Source organism: Marmota flaviventris, chromosome 2 (genome assembly GCF_047511675.1).
Source record: "Marmota flaviventris isolate mMarFla1 chromosome 2, mMarFla1.hap1, whole genome shotgun sequence".
NCBI lineage: Eukaryota > Metazoa > Chordata > Mammalia > Rodentia > Sciuridae > Marmota > Marmota flaviventris.
The window spans coordinates 90,135,601-90,159,705 of record NC_092499.1 but is presented as its reverse complement, the minus strand read 5'-3'; the positions used below and the strand labels follow the sequence as shown (position 1 = coordinate 90,159,705).

General features: G+C 38.3%; 1 protein-coding gene across 1 annotated transcript in view; it reads right to left on the bottom strand.

Annotated features, from left to right (window-relative positions):
* The window catches only part of Nusap1 (nucleolar and spindle associated protein 1), a 31,006-nt gene extending 7,142 nt beyond the window's left edge, over positions 1–23,864 (bottom strand). Inside the window, exons 1-8 of the mRNA XM_027926224.3 lie at positions 23,772–23,864; positions 15,188–15,256; positions 13,519–13,659; positions 11,886–12,045; positions 8,448–8,546; positions 7,190–7,299; positions 4,039–4,226; positions 2,071–2,228 (exon numbers count right to left, since the gene is read on the bottom strand). Of these exons, the coding sequence (XP_027782025.1) occupies positions 2,071–2,228; positions 4,039–4,226; positions 7,190–7,299; positions 8,448–8,546; positions 11,886–12,045; positions 13,519–13,659; positions 15,188–15,256; positions 23,772–23,864 (1,018 nt within the window). The remainder of the gene's footprint in view (positions 1–2,070; positions 2,229–4,038; positions 4,227–7,189; positions 7,300–8,447; positions 8,547–11,885; positions 12,046–13,518; positions 13,660–15,187; positions 15,257–23,771) is intronic.
* Between the last annotated feature and the right edge of the window lie 241 nt (positions 23,865–24,105).

Genomic DNA, 24,105 nt, shown 5'->3' with positions numbered 1-24,105 from the left:
CAGCTTCACCCATAACCCACCCACTGCCATGGCCAAAGAAGGCGTTACTGCTGGAGGTGTAATGGATGTAAACACTGCTTTACAAAAGGTGCTGAAGACCGCCCTCGTCCACGCTGGTCTTGCACATGAAATTCTCGAAGCTGCCAAAGCCTTCCACAAGTACGTTTTATCAGTCTCAATACTGTGGGTTGTTGTAACAGGAACAAAACTTCAGCCAAGGGAAGAAAGCATGAAGTTCATGGTGTTAGCACAAAAGTTCCGAATGGCATCCGGTTCTACGGGAAACCTAGGAAAAGGTGTCAGGCCCATCTGTGTGCTTGCATCCAACTATAATGATGTCAAATTGGTGGAGGCCCTTTGTGCTGAGTACCAAATCAATCTAATTAAGGTCGATGATGACAAGAAACTAGGAGAATGGGTAGGCTTCTGTAAAATTGACCTAGAGGGCAAACCCCCATAAAGTGGTTGGTTGTAGTTGTGTAGTTGTTAAGGACTATGGCAAAGAATCTCAGGCCAAGGATGTCATTGAAGAGTACTTCAAATGCAAGAAATGAGCAAATAAATTTTTGGTTCACCAAAAAAAAAAAAAAAAAAAAAAGAAAAAGAAAAACAAGAAAAGAAAAAGAAAAAGGGCTGGGATATGGCTCAGTAGTTAAGTGCCCCTGGGTTCAATTCCCAGTTCCAAAAAAAAAAAAAAGAAAGAAATAGCTTGGTTATTTTTCAGTGGTAGTAGTAGATATTCTTTTTAAAGATTACATGTTATTAACATGGCTGTTTGTGTGTATATGTGTTACTGGGGATTGAACCCAGGGGTAGCACCTACCACTGAGCTACATTCCCAGGTCTTTTTTTTTTTTTTAAGTTGTTGATGGACCTTTATTTTTATTTATTTATATGCAGTGCTGAGAATTGAACCCAGTGCCTCACATGTGCTAGGCAAGCATTCTACCACTAAGCTACAAAACCCAGCCCCTGGGGTTCTTTTTATATTTTATTTCAAGATAGGGTCTCACTAAGTTGCTGAGGCTGGTCTTGAACTTGCCTCAGCCTTCTGAGTTGCTAGGATTACAGGTGTTGCCACAATGTGTGACATGACTCTGGTTATTAATAAAGACTATTATCATTTAAGAATGTGAATTTTGGTACCATAAAGTTTTTGTTTTCTTTTGTTTTGTGGTACTGGGGATAGAACCTAGGGCCTTTTGCATGCGAGGCAAGCACTCTACCAACTGAGCTATATCCCCAGCCATCATAAAGTTAAAAATACATCAGAGGGGCTGGGGATGTGGCTCAAGCGGTAGCGCACTCGCCTGGCATGCGTGTGGCCCAGGTTCGATCCTCAGCACCACATACAAATAAAGATGTTGTGTCCGCTAAAAACTTAAAAATACATCAGAATGGTGTGATTTAGTAAGCCTCTTTGCTATAGTTAGGTACCAAACATCTGGCACATTTTATAATCACTTCCTCTCATATGGGGAGCCACTCAGTTGTACCTAGTTTATTGCCAAATGTCAACACTTGCCTGTATTTGTGAAGGAACAATAGAATCTAGGAACACCTAGTTAAAAAAAAAAAAAAAAAAAAAAAAAAGATCAAAACCCTGTATTTAAGCTATACCGTTGTGTTAATATCCAGTGCAAGCAGGAAGTGGGATAATGGAGGTTGTCATATACTGCCTGTAGGAGCATGGATGGGTACAATTCAGCCAGCACAGGAAAAGTATGAATATTCTCGAATTCAGCAGTCTTGCTTCTAATCTATACATTTGCACATGTATAAGAAACCTGCTCAAGAGTTTTCTTATCTATACTATACATAATAATTAAAGCTGGAAATAACCATACCTTTGAGCAGTAAAATACATAAATTGGCATATAGCCAAATCATTGAAACAGTAAAAACAATTCATCATGGTTGAATTTTTTTTTTTTCCCCAGGGATTGAACCCAGGAGCACTTAACCACTGAGTCACATCCCCAGCTCTTCTTTTTATTTTTTTTTGAGACTTAATTTTATGAAGTTTAAAGATGAACCAATAAAGACGTTTGATTTGGTTTTGATTTTTACCTGCAGCAGAATTCCCTCTGTTGGTCTTTAAATTGGGTGTCCCCAGCACAGCATGGCCTTCTGAGGTTTTCCCAGATGTGGTCACATGTGGAGACTTTCTAGCTGGAGTCTTGATCATTGAATGCTTATGCTCATTATCTTTAGTAGCAGCTGAAAACCTAAACAGGACAGTGGAGTACAAGACCTGAGTGCTTGTGGCAAGTGTAAATTATGTCAAGCTTAGAAATAAAACCACTTTTCTATTGCTAGGCAGCTAAAGGGGCTCAATAAATACTGTTATTAGAATGAACTTCTCTTACATAAAAAACATGTTCTTGAAAGGGTATTGCTAAAGCAAATCATTTGTTAACTTCCATTATTTGTAAAATATGTTTTTTGTATCTTTTGGTGTTCTAGTATTTACCAATGCCATTATAAAGGACAAATAATCCTGCAGACCTCAAGTTACATACAGTTCACCAGGAAATCTGATAGGCTTCCTTTCTCATCCTCCTCCTGGAGATAAGATGTCAGAAAGACAGAAGACTGCTCTGCCAGAGGAGTGATTATGTCTTCCTAGAAAAATATCACTAGAGTTGTACATAAATAAGTCCATTTTGTACTCATGGGAAATCACCATAAGTGTATTTTAGTGATTCTCTGATACAGACTTTTCCTACATATTAACATCTCTGAAATTGGGAAGCGCTTTATAATTGTTAACATGTCAATAGTTAACTGGCAGTGATTTTTCTTCATGGTTTATAAAATAAACCATGTGTCTAATAAAATACAAAAAACATCACATGTCTTCAATCAATGGTGTCTCAGATTCAACGAAAATCCAATTTAAAAAATAATATATATACATATATATAAAATGCATCAGGCCCTAAGTTCTATCCCTAGGAGGGCAAAAACAAAACAAAGCAACCAAAAAACAAAACAAACAAAAAAACCAAAAAAAAAAAAAAAAAAAAAAAACCAAAAAACAAAACCCAAACTGTGTTAGATAATCACACATGTTGGGAGTCACATGCAACAACTCTATATTAGATACTGCAATTGCTGTTATGAAAAGAAGAGAATAAAATTTCAATATTAGAAGGCACCTAAATATTTTAACCTGTGGGGATGATCACAGTTGAAGGGTAACCTTGATATCAGGAAAGGCATGGAAAATATAGGTATTAATGGGTCATGAGGTGGCTATGACACTGCAGTGCCTAGTGGATACTTTAGGAAGAGTCAATTTTACAGTTTACTGCATTGAGACTTGAGGTAGGAATTTAGCTTCACTCTTACAAGTACTGTGTGCTAACCAATTGCACCATTGGAGCTCCTAGTTCCACTTTCATATTTAAGTTAATGGAAAAATTTCTCTCTAGACATTTAAAAAAATTTTTTTTTAGTCGTTGATGGACTTTTATTCATTTATTTATATGCAGTGCTTAGGTTCGAACCCAGTGCCTCACACATGCTAGGCAAGTGCTCTACACTGAGCCACAACCCCAGCTCCTCTCGACATCTTTGATGGCATATATCAAGGTAATAAAATGAAGATTCTCATATACTTCATATTATATTTTCACTTTTTTTTTTTTGGTAGGAGGGATTGAACCCAGGGGTGCTTAACACTGAGTCACATTCCCAGCCCCATTAAATTTTTTTTTAAATTTAGAAAAAGGGTCTTGCTAAGTTACTTAAGGCGTCACTAAGTTGCTGAGGCTGGCTTTGAACTTGAGATCCTCCTACCTTAGCCTCCCAAGCCATTGGGATTACAGGCTTGTGCCACTGTGCCTAGCTTGATCTTTACTTATTAATCAAAACTGAACTCAATTGTGAGATTAAGATTAGAACTTATAAATACTGCTGATCTTTCTCTTGTCCCTGGTCCTCTTTCTCATTTTTTTAATCTATATTAGGACATATTGGATAAAATCCAATTGAAATCTTACCCCTGATTAAATTTTGGAACAACCTCTTTACCTGACACTCATTTTAGCTGCTGAGAGAGGAGAGTGCTTGACTGACCCCTTCAGATACCTAGTGCTCCGACTTGCAGGGCCATGTGATTGGCCTTTTGAGCGCTGCTGGCTGATTGGTGTACAAGTCACAGAGAGTCTTCCTTTCGGAGGAACTGGAGTTACTACTCCTCCCTTATTGCCAGGCTGCTTCTGAAGAAAAAAATATATAACTTTTAAAAGTTTGGTCTCTCAAAGTGCAAAAGAGTGCTCCATTTATTCTGTTTCATGTCCATTTGTAACTCAACCTGACATCCTTTCCTTCCCCATTATATCATTTAAAAGAATTATTTTCTGTGTTACTAGGGCCTTGTGCATCCTAGGCTATCTGCTACTGAGCTACATTCCCAGTCTTTTTTTTTTGGGGGGGGGGGCGGGGATGGGGGACGCACAGGAAACCAGGGATTAAACTCAGGGGTAGTCAACCACATCTCCAACCCTTTTTTGTATTTTATTTAGAGACAGGTTCTGAGTTGCTTAGTGTCTCGCTCTTGCTGAGGCTGGCTTTGAACTTCCCATCCTCCCGCATCAGCCTACCGAGCAACTAGGATTATAGGTGTGTGCCATCTTGCCCAGTGTGGAAAAGTATTTTTAATATATAATACATGCCATTAAAGCAAATAAATAAGAATGGACAAATCTATAGAAAAAAAGCCAATTATAAATATAAACATGTAACATCACATGACTAAAGAAATGATATTTCAGAAACTGAGCATGGTGGCATATATAATCCCAGTGACTTTGGAGACTGAGTCAGGAGGATGGCAAGTTAGAAACCAGCCTCAGCAACTTGGTGAGAACTTGTCTCAAAAAACAAAAAAGGGCTGCGGTATGGCTCAGTGGGTTCAATTCCTAGTATGGAATTGAATTAAATTAAAAATTTGATAATTCCTCTATTGGCAAAGTAAATAAGCACTTTCATGCATAAGTTTTTAGACATTTCTACAGGGCCATTTGATAAATTAAATGAAAGAAGGCTCCTTTTTTTTAAAAAATATTTTAAAGTTGTTGATGGACCTTTATTTTATTTATTTGTATGTGGTGCTGAGGATTGAACCCAGTACCTCATGCATGCCAGGCAAGTGTGCTACCACTTAGCCACAACCCCAGCCGCCCCCCAAGGCTCCTTTTTTTTTTTTTTTAAATGGACATCACAGAAAGTTTGTTATGATCAGGTTGATTATCAATGCTTACTATTGTCCGTCACTATCCAATGACCAAGTCCCAAACATGTTAACTGCCAAGAGCAACTTCATCTCAGCTAGGGTGAAGTCACTGTAGTTTTTTTTTTTATTCTCCTGTCTTCAAATAGATCATACCAAATCCAATAGACCAATTCCCTAAACAATGGAGATGAAGGGTAGAATTTTAGAACTATACTCATTCAGATGGGGATATTAGGCTGGAGTTAAACTGAAAAATAAGATAAGCTACTCAATTCATTCAACACATTTCAAGGCAGTTGTTCCAACCTTAACTTTTGCCCAGAAAATTAACTCATCTCTACTATATAAAATAGAAAGTTTGTCAATCAATGATTTAGTAGATCCAGTTTCACAGTAAAGAGACATTTGTGACATTTCCAGGCAGCTTTGCAGCCAGTTCACACCTATGCAAAAAAAGAAGCTGCATGTCTTCATGTAATGCCATAGGCATGAGCTTCATGTGCCAGTTTTTAATTTAGCCCTTGCTAATATGTAAGAAAGCTAATTATGAACATACTGAATATCTCTCCTGTGTTGTTTGCTAAAAGTCTGATAAACAAGTAACATTTTCCCCCCCCTTTTCTTTTTGGTGGTACTAGGGATTGAACCCAGAGGTGCTCTACCACTAAGCTATATTCCCAATCCTTTTATTTATATTGAGACAAGGTCTTGTTAAATTAGCCAGGCTGGCCTCAAACTTGTGATCCTCCTGCCTCAGCTTCCTGAGGCACTGGGAGTTGCAGGGATTACAGGTGTATGCCACCACGCCTGGCAGCATTTTATAAATACTGTTGAAATAAATATATATTTTTTTTTTAACTAAGTTTTTCACCAAGAAGTTTATAATCCAGTGTGTCTCTTTTGGCCTAGTTGCCAGAAAACTCAAAACTCAGCAGTGATAGCAGTAGACATTGTTCTTGCTAATAGTGCTCATTTTCTGTTCCCCCACCACACTCCTTTTGCAATGTTGCGGTGGAACCCAGGCCTTGCACACACTAGGCAAATACTCTACTACTGAAGCCACATGTTCAGCCCTTTTAAATTGACTTTATACGGTTTTCTGATATGTGTAATACCACAAACTGCCTTAAATTCCTTTTGAGAAATAGGCAGGTTGTTATTTATATAAATCATAAATGTTTCTCAGTCCCCTATCTAGCACTTCCTTAACCTCAGATACCAGTAACATCAACTTCCTAGGATACTCTCAATTCACTATTCTCCTAACTCAATCTCAGGGTTGACTACATCACCTTCTCTTACTTGAAGGGCTCACTGAATCCAGTAGGGCTTGGACTAAAGACCCTTGAAGGAGCTGCTAGCATAGGTTAGCCACTATGCAGCACCCCATTTTCCTTTAGGTGAGAGAGAAGCAAAAGAAGATAGCTGCAGTCTACCCTCAATGAAAGTGAGGCAAAACCTATGAATGAATATAGAAGAACTCATTGCCACTGTAGAATACTTCCTCACAGTGAGGATGTTTCTTCTAGAGGGTTTTGAAAATTCTCAGTGGAAGAAAGCAATATTAAGATAAAAGTATATTAAACTGGGTGTGGTGGTATGTAATTGTAATCCCAGGTACCTGGGAGGCTGACAGAAGGACTGAAAGTTCAAGGTCAGCCTTGGCAACTCAGTGAGACCCTGTTTCCAAATAAAATATAAAAAAAGCTGGGGATATAGCTCAGTGGTAGAGCACTTTCCTGGCATGTGCAAGGCCCTGGGTTCAATCCCCACACACAAAAAATAAACAAAATAAAAATAACAAGATAAAAATATATTAAACCCAAACAAATCTATTCCACAGGCATAGTAATACAAAGCTGGATGTATTAACTGTGGCATTACATGCTTTTAAAATAAAACCAAGTAGCTTAATCCCATTAAAGCTGTGAAGTTTTTTCTGCATACCTTCAGTTCATGAAAGGAGTTGTGGTCTTCAAAATGTTTCTTTTTTCTCTTAATATATTCATCAATGGACTCCATTTCCTTAAAACGAGCCTCATGAAGCTTCTTAAAATCTAGAATGAACCCCCCCCCCAAATATGAAAATTAATAGAATTCCATTTATTCACCTTCCTTCTGCTTTTGGTGTTAATAATTATTCTCCTTGCATCCCTGACATTTAACTTCAGTATCATTTTTGCTAAATCTTTAATTTTAAAACACTTCAATTTTTGAAACTCACAGCAAAGCCTATTCATTTTATAAACTATCAAACATTCACAATCTCCCCGTTGTTCACTTTCCTGACATCTTGGTTTAAAGAAGAGAACAGATTTGTCTTTTCCCTAATTAATCAAATGACCTTTATTTAGTCATCACAAGTTTGATATTTGTTTTCTTCCTTTGGTGCTGGAGATTGAACCCAGGGCCTTACGAGTATTAAGTGTACATTGTATCACTAAACTGTACTCCCGACCCTCAAATATGTATTTTATTATGCTTGGAAAGCTCTATGTCAAGGACTGACAATTTTTCTGTTAAGAGACAGATAGTATTTTTGGCTTTGTGGCCAAATACAGTACAATCTCTATCTCATCTTCTTTTAAACTCTTTTTATAAATATGGAAAAACATTCTTAGCTCAAGAGATAAAAGGCAGGCAGACAGTAGAATGTTAACCCCTGCCCTATGCTATTCTAAATATGTATATAAATATTTGTTGAACTTCTAGTATATGATGAGCAATATTCTAACAACTATAAATACATGACACTAAGTCCACATTCTATGTACTAAGCAATGTTCCAGTAATACAAGATAAAGAATTACATGTCTAAAAAGAGTCCATCATATTTATTAGAAAGTTAGTATACAGTGTACATTGTGTCGAGTACCTTGAAGAACTATTCATTCATCAGATATTTATCAATTCTCTGCTATATGCTATTCACTGTACTAGGTAATCAGTAATAAAAGTGATATTCTCAATCTATATATATAAACTTGATGAAATAGATAGTATAATTATTTCTACTTTATACCAATAAGTTGGTTTATTGAGAATAAGTTCTCCAAGATTTCAAGGCTAGAAAGCAAAAGTGGCAAAATATAAATCATGGTTCTAGCATCTGAACTTTTAGCTGCTACCATCCACTGCCTTTCCAATATTAGTTTAAAGTGGACCAACCACTCATTACCTTATGTTTCATTGTGTATAAACTTACTTGGAGTAGTGACTGTAGTTCTTTTATTGTTTCCAAGTTTGGAAAACCCATCTGTGTAGAGTGACTTTCTTTCTGAAGGTCCCTTTGAATCTTCATTGTCTAAATCCAAAGATACAGAACTAATGAAGGACTTTCTTTCCCCATTAATCTCTGTTGATTTGAATCACAAGATTTTTTAACTTACTAAAAAATGTATGTATGAGCCTAGTGATGTAGCTTAGTGGTAGAGCACTTGCCTAGCATGCATGAGGCCTTTGGTTCCATTCCTAGTACCTTAAAAAAAAAAAAAAAAAAAAGCAAAAAACCCCATGATTTTCTTGTCTGCTTCTGCATACATTATGCTATGATATGCCATTCTGTCTGAGGCATGTATGGAAAATATCTTGCCTCACAGAGATGTATGGTTAAAAAGGTAAGAGTATTTTAAGAGCCTGTTCAGATAATTATGGCTATTTTTCTTTGATATTATACCAGAACTTAATAAGTGGTAGTTTCTTAAAGTTCACAATGTGGAATATGAAGCTATTTCAATGAACTCTTTTGTTCTTTGTACATTTGTGCAAGAAAGTTCTTATGGTTTAAGAAACACACATTTAGGAGTAAAGGGGCAGATATATGCAACTTCTCAAACAATTCAGAAAAAAAGCCATATGCAACATATGTGTATATATACAGACACAGAGAAGGATAAGGCCAATGTGGTAAAATGTTAAACATTTGGGTGAATATAGAAACTTAGTACTATTCTTGCAAGTTTTCTCTAAATATGAAATTATATCAAAATAAGAAGTAAAAACAATTTCTTCTCCCCAGAACCTTCAAACTACTGTGTTTCAGCAGAGAAACCTATCTTACTGCCCATCTTCATTTTGTTCCCCCGACCCCCAAGAACTGGGGATTGAAGCTAGGGGTATTCTACCACTGAGCTACAGCACTAGCCCATTTTAATTTATTTATTTATTTATTTATGGGACTGGTTATTGAACCCAGGCCCTCATGCATGCTAGGCAAGCAGTCTACCTACTAAGCTACATCCCTAGGTCCCTTATTTTCATATTTTGAGACAAGGTCTTGCTAAGTCAACAGTGATTAATGGGGAAAAAAAGTCCTTCATTAGTTCTGTATCTTTGGATTTAGACAATGAAGATTTAAAGGGACCTTCAGAAAAGCTGGCCTGGAAATTATGACCCTCCAGTCTCAGCCTCCTAAGTAGTGAAATTGTAGATGTGTTCCATTGTGCCCCACCCTTCCTCATTTTTTCCAGGCCACCAAAACCAGATCCTGAGACTCTCACTGCCAACTCTGTCATTTCTTTCTTTTTGTAAATTATTTTTTAATTTGTAGATGACACAATACCTTTACTTTTTTATTTTTTTAATATGGTGATGAGGATCAAACCCAGTGCCTCACATGTGCGAGGCAAGTGCTCTGCCACTGAGCCATAATTCCAGCCCCAACTCTTGTCATTTCTTAAAATTTTGCTTTATATCATGATTTTAAAAATGGGCTATAAGGCACATGCATCAAAATGATCTGGGGAGGCTTGTTAAAAATTGGGCTGGACGTGTTGCTCAGTGGCAGAGTGCATGCTTAGCATTATGAAGGACCTGGGTTCAATCCCTAGTAAACCACCCCCCAACCAAACAAAAAAATAAATAAATAAGTAAAACAAACAAAAGAGCTGGGCACAGTAGCACATGCCTGTAATCCCAGAGGCTCAGGAGGCCAAGGCAGGAGGAGCGCAGGTTCAAAGCCAGCCTTAGCAACTTAGACCCTAAGCAATTTATTGAGACCCTGTCTCAAAATAAAGGATAAAAAGGGCTCAGTTTGGTTCAGTGATTAAGGACCCCTGGGTTCAATCCCTGGTATCAAAAAACAACAACAAAAACAAACCAATAAACTCCTAGGCTCATCTCAGATCCATTAAATCAAAACCATTCTTCCTGCAATTTTCTAGGTTTAGTAAGACATTTGAAATTTGGGGGAAAATAGGAAGGCTGAGGATCAGATTTAGATGGCTGGTGAAAAAAGAAATGGAAATCATCTCTCTCAATCCCTACACCCCTTCTCTGGCAAGGCTCAGGTCCAGGCAGGTTTATCAAGGTGAACCTAATGCTGAGATGCTCTGTGGCCAGTGGCAGCTTTCCTGACGAATGACAGAGAGCACAAAGTGCTATTAGGGGTGGAGGAACTGAGTTTTATAGTTTTACTAAAACAAATTGTTACCTGAGAAAATTTAGGGAAAAGGTTTTCAGGAAGTTAGACTTAGGAATATATTAATTTATCAGAGTAAAAAAGGCTATGCCACTTAGAAGGTAAACTTCACAACTCCCTGCTGGTTGAGGAGGCAAAACAGGTCTTTGAATTGGTCTCTGTACTTGGCTAGAGGAGGTAATGAGACTAAATGAGAGCTCTCCTGTCATGAAAAAGACATTAACTTCCCAGCTACCCCTCTTATTCTGGTTTCTATATCAGTTAGAGCTGGGGGTATAGCTCAGTGGTAGAATGCTTCCTACCATTCTGGGGTCCTGGAATTGGTTCTTAGTGTTAGAGGGCGGGGGGGAAAAAAAGGTAAAGATGATCTGATAAATCTGTATTTGGTTCTAACTTTTGCTTTAATTGCAGAACACTTAGAAGTTCTATAACATGGTACTATGGGTTGAACTTTAGACACCCCCCAAAAAAGATATGTTAAAGCCCTAACCCTTGGTATCTAATACCGCTTTCTAAATAACCTCTAGAGAAATGGGGTCTTTACAAATGTAATCAAGTTGAAGATGTGTGGGTGGATCATAACCCAGTATGATTGGTGTCTTTTAAAGAAGAGACAGAAAGAGAGAATGCCAAGTGTTGATAAAGGCAGAGACCAGAGAAATGCAGCAGAAGGCCAGGGAATACCAAGCATCAACAAGCCGCCACAAGGTAGGAAGAGACAGGGCAGATAGCCATTGTTTCAGAAGGCTCTGCTGATAACCGATACATTGATTTTGGACTTCTAGCTCTCAGAACTATGAAATAAATTTCTGTGTTCTAAGCCTCCCAGTTTGTTACAGCAATCCTAGGAAATTAATATGCACTTACCACTAGCAATTTCCTTTTTTTTTTTTTAAATACTTTTAGTTGTAGTTGGACACAATAACTTTATTTTTATGTAGTGCTGAGGATCGAACGCAGGATCTTGCATGTGCTAGGTGAGCACTCTACCACTGAGTAACATCCCCAGCCCCAGCAATTTCCTTTTTAAAAAATAGTCACTTGTCTGGGCTGGGGATGTGGCTCAAGTGGTAGCACGCTCGCCTGGCATGCGTGCGGCCCGGGTCCGATCCTTAGCACCACATACAAACAAAGATGTTGTGTCCGCTGAAAACTAAAAAATAAATATTAAAAAATTCTCTCTCTCTCTCTTTAAAAAAAAAAAAAAAAAGTCACTTGTCATACCATTCATCTCACTTTTTCCTGAGGAAACAACATTATCATCTCCTTGGCTCTGGTCTGGCAGAGAAGGAACTTTTGCAGTAGTTCCAAGATCCTGGTTTTTCTGCTTTTCTTGATTCTGGAATTCAGTATCATCACTCATTTTTACCTCAGAATGATCCTGCTACAAATTTTAAAAGGAAATAAACAATTTCATATTTAAATAAAAAGTAATTGCTGTCTTCTAAAGATAGTTACATAATGAGGGGAAGGGGGTTGGTTAAAAGAGTAAAGCAGAATTAAAAAAAAAAAGTTACTTTTTTTTTTTTTTTTTTTAATATTTATTTATGGTGCTGGGGATTGAACCCCGGGCCTTATACATGCAAGGCAAGCACTTTCCCAACTGAGCTATATATCCCCAGCCTTATTCATTCATTTATTTTTTAAAATATTTTTTTAGTTGTAGATGGATACCTTTATTTTATTTTTATGTGGTGCTGAGGATCAAACCCGTGCCCTCCACATGCAAGGTGCACACACTATCACTGAGCTACAACCCCAGCCCATCGTTCATTTATTTTTATGTGGTGTTGAGAATTGAATCCAGTGCCTCACACGTGCTAGGCAAATACTCTACCACTGAGCTACAACCACAGCCCCAAGAATAAGACTTCTGAGTGGTAGATTTGGTTTTGTGCCTTATCCAGTGTCATGAGAATGTTAATTTGGGAATAGGAATTAGGGACCACTGGAAAGAATGGTTCTCTTATAAATGATAAACTAATGTAAGAGACCGAGGTACTCTACTGACCAAGGGACTATGTGAAGCCAGAAAATAAGAAATTAGGACTGTGTCTGGTAAAAGTTACATTTGAATGAAAGTATAGCTGGGTGTGGTGGTACATGCTTGTGATTCCAACTACTTGGGAGCCTGAGACAAGATGATCCCAAGGTCAAGGTCAGTCTCAGAACTTTATCAAGGCCCTAAGCAACTTAGGGAGATCCTATATCAAAATAAAAAGGGCTGGGTTGAGGCTCAGTGGTATAGTATCCCTAAGTTCAATCTCCAGTACCAAAAAAAAAAAAAAAAAAAAGTAACTAAAACAGAGGGAAGCCCCTAGCTAGCCACATAATCACACTATTGAAAGATTAAGTATAGCGTGATCAGTGGGAGGGCAAGCTAGGAAAGAGAACTTTAAAACCATACTCCCATGTTGGTTTCTCTTTCCTTCTTATTTACAACACCTCATTTAAGTGGTCACTTAATGAATATTCATATTTATTCAACAAATACTTAATTTACATTTAATACTTTTTTTTTTTTAATATTTATTTTTTAGTTTTTGGCAGACACAACATCTTTGTTTGCATGTGGTGCTGAGGATCGAACCCGGGCCGCATGCATGCCAGGCAAGCGCGCTACCGCTTCAGCCACAGCCCCAGCCCTATATTTAATACTTAGTAATTTCTTCCTAAATGCTAGGGTTTGGGGTACAATGATGAGCAGCCCCGACACAGGTCTGTGTTTTTGAACAGCTGTTGCAGTATATGGTGAATTTCCAACCACCTGACCTCATAAGGGAATTAAAAGGAAAGCTAAGAATGCCAATTTTGGCAAACATGGTGGCTTTTGTTCAATCTGCACACTTCTATTCACCTGAGAGTCAGGGTGCCCATGAACTGTCTTGCACCTCCTCGTTTTGGTGATATTGCCAATTGGCTCCCTGTTGGCTTGTTCATGACTGTTAATCTGTATCACAGTTTCATCCTTGGAGGATCCAGAAGTTTGACTTTCATCCTGAAAAGAGAAACATTAATTTACTATGTTCCATTTACAGTATAAACTGATTTACCCAAGGCTTGTATATCAAGTCTTTTTACCCACCTAAGGTCTTTATTCACAGATTCATTACTTAGGAATCTGATATCTAACTGAATTTTGACTTTTACCTTGCTCAAAATGGAATGGCCCAAGATGTTGAATTTGAAATAGATCATTTTAATTTTTGGTCTATCAAGTACTTAACCATTGAGTCACATCCCCAGCCCTATTTCATATTTCATTTAGAGACAGGGTCTCACTGAGTTGCTTAGCACCTCACTTTTGCTGAGGCTGGCTTTGAACTCAGGATCCTCCTGTCTTAGCCTCCTGAGCCACTGGGATTACAGGTGTGTGCCACCATGCTCAGGGATATAGAAACTTTTTTTTTTTTTTTTAATATATTTTTAGTTGTAGATGGATACAATACCTTAATTTTGTTTATGTATCTTTATGTGATGCTGAGGATCGAACCCTGTGGCAAGTGGTCTACCACTGAGTCACAGCTCCATACCACCAGATCTAGCAACTTTTTAAAGTTCCTTTTTTTTTTTTTTTTTTTCTTGCAGTGCTGGGAATGGAACCCAGGGCCTTGTCCATGATAGTCAAAAGTTGAATCACTTGGCTACACCCCCAGCCCTTATACCTGAATTCAAAATAAATTCTTATGGCTGGGGCTATAGCTCAGTGGTAGAGTATTTGCTTAGCATGCATATGGCTCTATCCCCAGCACAACATGGACATGCATGGAAAAAGGAAATTAGAATACTGAAAGTTTACAAATGTTTATAAATTGGAATATGGACTTGCAGAGATTGTAAAGACAGAGGAGAAAGTTCAATATTTAGTTCATGTTTATATTTACCTTCATTTCTAAATATATAATTAATTTTTTGTCTATCAGTAGTTGACCAAGGCTCCAATTAAAGCCTTGTAACATTTTCTTCAATTTCACTTTTCTTTTTTAAATTTCCTCCAATTTCAAGTTGAGAATCCTGGCCACTGATCTATTTAGGTGTCATGCCTTATCAAGTCTTCATTATAGGAATGAAGCAGCCATGACAACTCTCCCATCAGCAGTGTTTTATATGTTATATAAGTCATTTTCACAGCACCTAATTAATTTGCTTTTTGCAACACTCAATTTAGCAGCACACAAAGGAATTTGAGTTTTTCAAGAAAGGAGAACTGCTATGTAAGCTGGGTCTTTCTGATTTTAAATTTAGTTCCCTCCCTACTTATCCCATGCTAACTTTCATAATATTTGGCAAGTAGTAATTAATTTTTGCGTTTGTATAGGGACACTTTATTTAACAATTTATATGCCTGCCTAAGACACTTTTATCATTTTAACAAATAACTATGAAAAGATAGTCACAGGCACAATTGTCAAAAATGATCTCTAGTTAAAAAAAAAAACAGCATGTTTTAAATCATCACTAATTACTATTAACTGCTCAGTAAGTAAACATAATTTAGTTAGGTGGTGGTGAAAAACATTACTTACCTGATTCTTCTTTTCTTTTCTTTCTTCATGTTTAAGATGGGCTTTTAAGGCTTTTAACAACTTGTCTGCCTGCAGAAAAAATCCTCATCATTAGGGCGAAAAGTCAAATGAGTAAGAAAGATGTGCTGAACATTTTTGTTCTTCCTTTTATATTCACTAAATATACTCTGATTAGGCTAGAAGACTAGAATTATGACCTGGATAAATTGGCCCCTACCCACAAGGATTTCATACCCTAGTGTCAAAGAAAACTGCAAATGCAATATAGAGAGATAAATGCCCCAAAGAACAAAAATGGGCTTAGCCATAAAAATCTGGAATGTCAGGGAAGACTTTAGCAGGTAACTGGACACACTGGTTTTAAGATCAAAATGTGCTGGTTCAGGCTGCTGAGATCAGGAGGCTAGAGAGAACTAGATATAGAAAAACTAATAGAGAAATAGCACGGGAAGGCAACAAGGTGGAGTTTCAAGAATTAAATTCAGCATGGGTGGAGCATACTCTTGGTGAGGATGGAGAGAAAGTTGGGAAAGGGCTTGATCTCTCTAGGCCTGCCTTTTAAGCCTCCTAAGCGTGTGAACTTTAGGGGGTTGGGATATAGGTCAGTAATAGAGCATTTGCCTAGCACATGCAAGGCCTTGGATTTATCTTCAGCACAAACAAAAACAAAAACAAGAAGAGTATGAACTTTACCCTTGAGGCAAAGGGCAGTCTCTGAAGTGCTAGAAGCAAGGCAATGTTGAATCAGAGTCCCTTTAAAATTAAAAGCCCCTAAATGAGTTTTTTACTTCCCTTTTCTGGCAAAAGTTACTTTTTAAATCCTCATGCTGAGAATGGAAACTGAGAAACTGGCCCCAAAGTCTGGGAAGACACAAGCAAGGATTGGAAACTGGAACTGTGTGACTAGTACAACTTAGCTAAATCTACATATGTACATTTTCTGGCTTTCATTTCTATGAATCAAAACTGCTACTGTATGGCAGGCGAAGAAAGCTACCTTCCCAGTTTTGGTCAAATTACAATTAAATTCATTTTTCCTTTTTATGTTGTTTTCTCATGTGTGCAGATGACTGAATCCAGTCCTTTGCAACCACATCAGGCTCTGGCCTGGAGTGCCGGTAACACTGAGTGACCAATTTTGCATCATTCAGAATGATCACTTTGGCCACAAAATGTGCAGGATTTACTTGAAGGAGATAAGACTGAAGACAGGAAAACACAGCTAGGAGACTATTTTAGGAAAACAGGTGACTGTGGCCTGAACAGCAGGGCTAAATGGCAGTAGGGATACATGCAAAACACTTTTTTAAAATATATTTATTTTTTAGTTTTAGTTGGACACAATATCTTTATTGTATGTGTATGTGTATGTGGTGCTGAGGATCGAACCCAGTGCTCACACAGGCTAGGCGAGCACTCTAGCACTGAGCCACAATCCTAGCCCTGCAAAACACTTAAGAAGTAAAATCAGGGCTGGGGCTGGGGCTCAACAGTAGAGCGCTGGGTTGGATCCTCAGCACCACATAAAAATAAATAAAATAAAGGTATTGTGTCCAACTAAAAAAAAAAAAAAAAGAAGAAGTAAAATCAGTGCAAACATGAGTCAAAGAATAGGCAAATTTTATTGTGCCCAGGTGGGGGTCCCTAAAATGGAAAATGCAAAAGATGCCAGTCTTGGAGAAGAGGATAGGCATAGTTATCTAGGGGAGAGGAAACCCCTAGCTTCTCTTCACTCTAGGAAATATTTCCTTTTTAAAATTTATTTTTTAGTTGTAGTTGGACACAATATCTTATTTATTGTTTTTTTTTTTGTGGTGCTGAGGATCAAACCCAGGGCCCCAAACATGCTGGGCGAACTACCCCAGCCCCTTAAAAAAATTAAATAAATAAATTACATATATATTCTTCCCCACCCCAACCTCTTCCATATAACCTAAGCAGTTGAGATGTTGTGTCCACCTATAACTAAAAATATATATATTTTTTAGTTGTAGGTGGACACAACATCTTTATTTTTACATAGTGCTGAGGATTGAACCCAGTGCCTCACAGTGCTAGGTAAGCACCCTACAACTGAGCTACAACCCCAGCCCGTCCCTTGTTATTTTCTTTTTTTTTTTTTTCAAATATTCTAGGCCACAGATTCACAATGCCTTTATTTCATTCATTTATTTTTATATGGTGCTGAGGATTGAACCCTGTGCCCCACTCGTACTAGGCAAGCACCACTGAGCTACAATTCCAGCCCCCTTGTCTTTTCTGAAAGAAGAATACTAATCTGAGTGGATATTCCGGGCTTTGAAAGATCAAGTGTATTGACTGGATTCTTCCCCACCCCCAACCTCTTCCATATAACCTAAGCAGTTGAAGGCTAGAGATTTCCTTTTTAAGGTGGATCCAGACACTGGGCTGGGCTCTTTTTTCCTTTCCAGAAGTACTGGGGAGTGAACCCAGAGGTGCTTTACCAATGAGCTACACCTCCATCCCTTTTTATTTTTTGAGATAGGGTCTAGCTAAGTTGCCCAGGCTGGCCTTGAATTTGCCATTCTCCTGCCTCAGTCTCCCAAGTAGCTGAGATTATAGACCTCAGCCACACTGCCTATTTTTGTTTTTGCAGTACTGGGTACTGAACCCAGGGCCTCATGTATGCTAGGCAAGTGTACATCCTGACTCCTTTTTTATTTTGAAACAGGGTCTCATTAAATTGCCCAGGTTGATATTAATTTGCAATCCTCTGACAAAGCTTTCCAAATAACTGAAATTACAGCTGTGTACACCCATATCTGGCTTCCCATTCTTTTCACACCATTTAAAATCACCCATGTTTAAAAAAAAAAAAGACAGAGATCCTGAAATTTGGTTTGGGCTTTAGTGTGCAGGAAAGTTTTTGCTTAGGGTATAAGCTACATCCTCCAACCCCCCACCCAAATACCAGAATACTGGGCTTTGAGACAGCAGCAGACACCATTCCAACAAGTAATAAAGTAGTATCTTTTTTTAAATTTTATTTTATTTAATTTTTTTAAGAGGAGAGAGAGAGAGAGAGAGAGAGAGAGAGAATTTTAATGTTTATTTTTCAGTTTTCGGCAGACACAACATCTTGTATGTGGTGCTGGGGATCGAACCCGGGCCGCACACATGCCAGGCGAGCGCGCTACTGCTTGAGCTACCTCCCCAGCCCATAAAGTAGTATCTTAATTTTCTCTGGGAAGGGGGTGATTGGCAGAGTTAAGGTATTTTTGCTTCTGTGATTCTAACCTTTCTTAACATACCATGAAAACCTCACCAAACATGCAACATTGATGAAGTTAGCTACATAAAGCAGAGTCAAGTGAGGATATCTAGGTTAAATGGTATAAGGTGATGCTCAAGAACTGTGCTGGAAGTAGAGATGTTAGTTTTCAGCATTTAGTCATGCTTTCCTTCAATAGCATTATTGTAATGGATGCTGTTCTATGCACTAGAGAGACTGGTGAACAAAACAGATAAGGTCTCTTGACATCCAGGAGATTACAGCAGTAAACTAGCATGCAAATGGCCTGTTAACCAAGTAAGCTACAAATAAATGATAGGTTATCACGTGCTATAAGGCAAAATCAATATACTTGGTAACTGGGATAGCGTGGTGGTACAGCCTGAGTTAGGAAGGTCAGCAAAGTCCTCTCTGAGGTGATAGTGAGCTGAGATGTGAATGAAGACGCAGCAAATAAAGCATTCTAAGTTGAACACTGGGGTGAGTTAGAGGGAAGGGAAATCAAAGAGGTGACCAGAGAGAATATTTTCTTAATGTCATCTAATATATAGTCCATAATGAATTTCCTTATTGACAATTTTAGTTGTTTTCTTAAAAAAAAAAAATCCCTTAAAATCAGGATGAAACCAAATTTCTTTCATTACATTTGGAAGATTTTGGATTTTATGTTAGATGTGAGAGAACTGAAAAATCACTAAGCAGAAAAAATAACATGTTCAGTTTCAAATACCACTCTGACTACAAAGAAGTGAGAGTAGAGGCAGAACCTAATAGGAAGAATGAGACCCTGGTTGTCAGACAAGAGTGCTGTGACCCAGGACTGTACACAAAGGTCAGATTTTAGGTGTAGTTGAGAGTGCTGAGAAGGATGGGTGGGTGTGTGCAATGAAGGGAGGAATCAAGGGTGGTCCAAGTGTGCCTGAGATGGGAAGGTCATCAGTTTTGGGAACTGATTGTGCTGTGGAAGATGCACTTACATATGTGAATTCACAACTCAGGGGAGAAATCCTCCAGGAAATTTAGATGCATTTGTTTCTAGATGAATTTAAAATTGTGGGAGAAGACCACCAAAAGAGAGAGAATCCTGGGGCACTCTATATTTAGGTATCTGACAGAGTAAAAAACAGCCCAGGAGACTATAAAAAATAAAGGAGAAAATTATAAAAACCAGTCTAGGAAAAAAAATTGGCTTGAGCAGAGGGGAGTGTTCTACCATGCCAAAATCTATTGGTAGGCAGGTTGAGACCAGAAATGGACCAAGTTTTGTAGATGGTGGCTCTACTATGGTAAATTTCAGTAGAACAGAACAGAAAAATGGGGCAGTAGATGAGAGAAGGAGTTGGGGTTAAGGAAGGATTTTTCTTTTTTTTAAAGATGGGTGAAAAAAATTGATGGGTGATACTAAGAAAGATCTTATGTAGTATGGTATCGAGCCAGCAGAATTGGAAAAAGCAAAGCAGGAGGGAGTACTAATTATAGGAGTATAGTCCTAGAGGAGGCCAGAGGGCCCCTGAAAGCTTAAGTAGAAAGATTGCCCACAGGTATTAGTCTTTTACTAGAATGGGAAGGAGGGGAGCATAGGCAGTGTGTAAAGGTGCAGGCTGACTGGAGGGTTTGGTGCTGCAAAGATGGGTAATTCTTTGCTGACTGCATCCATTTCCCCAGGACCTAAGAGGAAAAATCACCAAGGGAAGAAAGGGAATCAATTTGAGGAGGGAAAATAGGAAATAATTCTCCTCAAAAGTGAGACTGTTTTCCAGTACTGCAGGGGAAAAAAAAAAAAAAGTGAAAGTTAATGAGTACTAAGAATGTACAGGAGGGGCTGAGACTGTAGCTCAGTGGCAGAGAGTTTGCCTAGTACCTGTGAGACACTGGGTTTGATCCTTAGCACTGCATAAAAATAAAATAAAGGCACCTAGTTCCCCTCTCTTTTTCCTGTCCATCTACAACTACAAAAACAAAAAACTATTTAAAAGAAAAAAAAAAAAAAAAAGAATGTACGGTTGGATCAAATGCCAATTTTTAGATTCACATAGGAATCACATAGGAGGACTGAGTTCAAAGCCAGCCTCAGCAATTTAGCAAGGCCTTAAGCAACTCTGTAAGACCCTGTCTCTAAATAAAATATAAAAAGGGTTGGGGATGTGGCTCAATGGTTAAGCACCCCTGGGTTCAATCCCCAGTACCAAAAAAAAAAAAAAAAAAAAAAAGGAGAAAGATTTATAATAAAAAAAAATAAAGTTTAGAGTGGGGGCTGGGGTTGTGGCTCAGCGGTAGAGTGCTCGTCTAGCTTGTGTGAGGCCCTGGGTTCGATCCTCAGCACCACATTAAAAATAAATAAAGTTCAATCAACAAAGTTTTTTCTCTAGTCAAGGTCAGCTGCATAAGTAGAGGCAGATTAAGATTAAAGAGGCAGATTAAACAGCTGAGTTTAATTAGGCTTGGGTTTTGCCAGGTGAGTAGAGAGGTCTAAAGAAATAGAAAATAGTGCTCTTCTTCATAATTTAACTTTACAAGAGGGAAGAGAGAGCATAGTGAGAAAAGGACCATGGCCACAAATATTAGTAACCGACTCCTTTCTTTTGCTTTACCATTAAGCAAAGCATCTCAAAAGAGCGAGCCAATATTTTCTAAATTTATTTTTAATGACATTATACTGGTAGAATTTATTTAAATAATATTTTTTGGAGGGGGGCATCAGAGATTGAACCCAGGGGCACTTTACCATTGAGCCACATCCACATCCTTTTTTTTCTCTTAATCTTTTTTTGAGACAGGGTCTCACTAAATTGCTGAGACTAGCTTTGAACTTGAAATCCTCCTGCCTCAGACCCCTGAGTCGCTGGGATTACAGACGTGCATCATCATGCCTGGCAAGTTTAATCAAATCTTAATTATTTCTAAAGCAATTTATTAATCTTTTTCTGCTATTTGTAATTTTAAAAGGCAATTGATTCAATGAGCTCTTGGGCAATATTTCAAACATGGTAAAAAGAATAGTATAATGAACCCCCATGTATCTGTTACTAGTTTCCAAAATTATCAACATTTTGTTGTTATTATTTCACCTAGTTCCCCCTCTATTTTTTTCGGGAGCATTTTACAGGCTTCATAACATTTCACATGGAAATACTTGGGCTGGACCTGTTGGTGCAGGCCTGCAATCCTACTGGCTCTGAAGGCTGGGGCAAGAGGATCATAAATTCAAGTTCAAAGCCAGCCCCAGCAATTTAGTGGTTAATCGCCCCTGGGTTCAATCCCTGGTACCAAAAAAGAAAGAAAGAAAAACACTTCACTTGGTATGTATTCTAAGAGATAGGTTTTTGTTTTGTTTTTTAAAAAGAAACATAACCATTGAACCATTATCATATTGATCAAAATAAATATGGTTATATAATTTAATACCTAGCCCAAATTCAGTTTTCCTTAAGGGTCTCAATTTCTTCTTACAGTTGATTATAATAAAGCTTTGAATGATCAGATTTGTCCAGGAAATAGGACATTCTAATAAATATTTATCAATAACTACAATGTGCCAGATATTGTGTGCTAGGCAAGCAATGGGATCTATGATAACAAGAAATAACCCTACTTCTAAAAAAACAGCAATTAATTGGCTATTCTAGATCAGGTGCCTCAAGAGACAATGATGGTAAAACTTTCAGAAAAAAACCTAGCTCTTTAGATATTCAATGATTAATGAGGCCTTAAATGTTAGCCAGAGCTCTAAACTCAGGTGAAAAGCCTCCTCAAAATTCTTTCCAACCAAACTATCTTCCAGTGTATTATTCTAGTACTGCCAAGAAGCAGTTGTAAAGAAGTTTTGAATAATTATCCAGCATCTCCTACATAAAATGTACTGCACTTAGTGCTATAAAGACTTCCAAGGTGGATAGATGAAACCACTGTTCAAGCAATTTATAAAAAAAATACAATGCACAAATAACCAGATTGCAAGACGTAGCCCAGCAAATCTTCAAAAACAACACTTGAAAATAAACTGCTTTAAAAGTATTCCCATGATTGCTGGAGTAGGGAACTTGTAGCCAAGGAAATGAAGAATAGGGGACCAGGAGCCACATCAGGATAATATTTCCATTAAACTGTGAAAGGCAACTGAGAAGTATTTATGCAGATGAAGGAGAAAATGAAATATGAGGTCAAAGGGTCAAAATGAGAAATTACACAGATGGGCAAGGGTGCCAAGTGTTTAGGGATACAGCCTTGGATACAAATGATTCCAGAGGGATAGCAAAAAGCCTACTGGATTTAAGTTAAGGAATTAAGGCTTTATTCACCAAGTATTGAAGAGCAATTAAACGCTATAGCCCAGAAACTTTTCCCAGAGACACTTCTTCAACACTCAGACATACCAAAGAGATACCTGGACCATGATTATTCTATTTAAACCATTTAAAAACATTTGTGATAACTGGTTTAGACATTCATCCAATTTTAATTGTTGGCATCTTACAGAACAAATCTCTGGAGTATTAGCATTATATGGGAAATCTCAAATTATAAAATTCCAGTCCCAAACTGAATCCCCATATTTTTTCCCCAAGCCTTGCAGACTCAGAATCAAAAACTTTATCGGTTTTGAAGAGAACACCACTGACAATAGTGATCAATTAAAGAAAGAGCATATAAGATCAGGGACTAACGATAAAATTTTATCCAAAAGAGGGCGTGGTATCGCATGCCTGTAATCACAGCTGTTTGGAAGACTGAGGCAGGAGGATTACAAATTCGAGGCCAGCCTCAGGAATTTAGCGAGACCCTCAGCAACTTAGTGAAACCCTGTCTCAAAAAAAAAAAAACCATAAAAAGGAATGGGGACGTAGCTCAGTAATTAAGCTCCCCAGTGCCAAAATAAATAATTACTCACGAGAGTGGTCCTCTAAAAGTCATTCTTTCGGTCAGGTCCTCCAATAAATTATCAAAAGATTATGGGTACTACTGTAGAGTTTTACAGAAGCAGAGCTAATATTTCTTCAACTGGCATTAAGACAACCTTGCACTTTCTGGGACTGTTTCATAATACCTGGGAAATATCAGAGTACTTTAAATAAAACCGAACCAATCCAAACCAGCCCTTTGGAGCAAAGGCCCACGTGAGTCCTCAAAAAAAGCAGCTTCGAATAATAAGTGACAACTATTGCTTCCTTTTCCATTTTGCAGAGTTTTAACCACCGGGAACCAAATCTCATGCTCCAGGGAAAGGACTGGGCCTCATCCCGGGGGCACGAGTTTGGACCCTTTTGCGCCTTCTCTCTATCAGGCTCTAATTCCTACCCGCCCGCCCAACCGCCGGCACCGCAAGCCCCGTACCCTCAGGTTAGCCCGGAGGCCCAGACGCTTGGCTAAGTTCTGCAGGTCACTGTACTTGAAGGAGTCCAGCTCCTCCGCAGAAGGGACGGTCATCGCGTTCTACAATCCAACTGGAGAAGCGCAGAGGGTCAGTCAGCTAACGTAAACTACACCGTTCAAAACTCTGGCGCCACTCTAGGCGTTGGCCCAGTAGACCTTTATAGTTCGTTTAAACGAAGAACGCTGCACTTCCATTGGTTGAAAATGCCTCGAAGGCGGGGTTTCTTACGCTGACCAATAGAAAAACTGATTTTCCACTGGCGCACGCTCCACCCTTCACCTCTCCAATACGGCG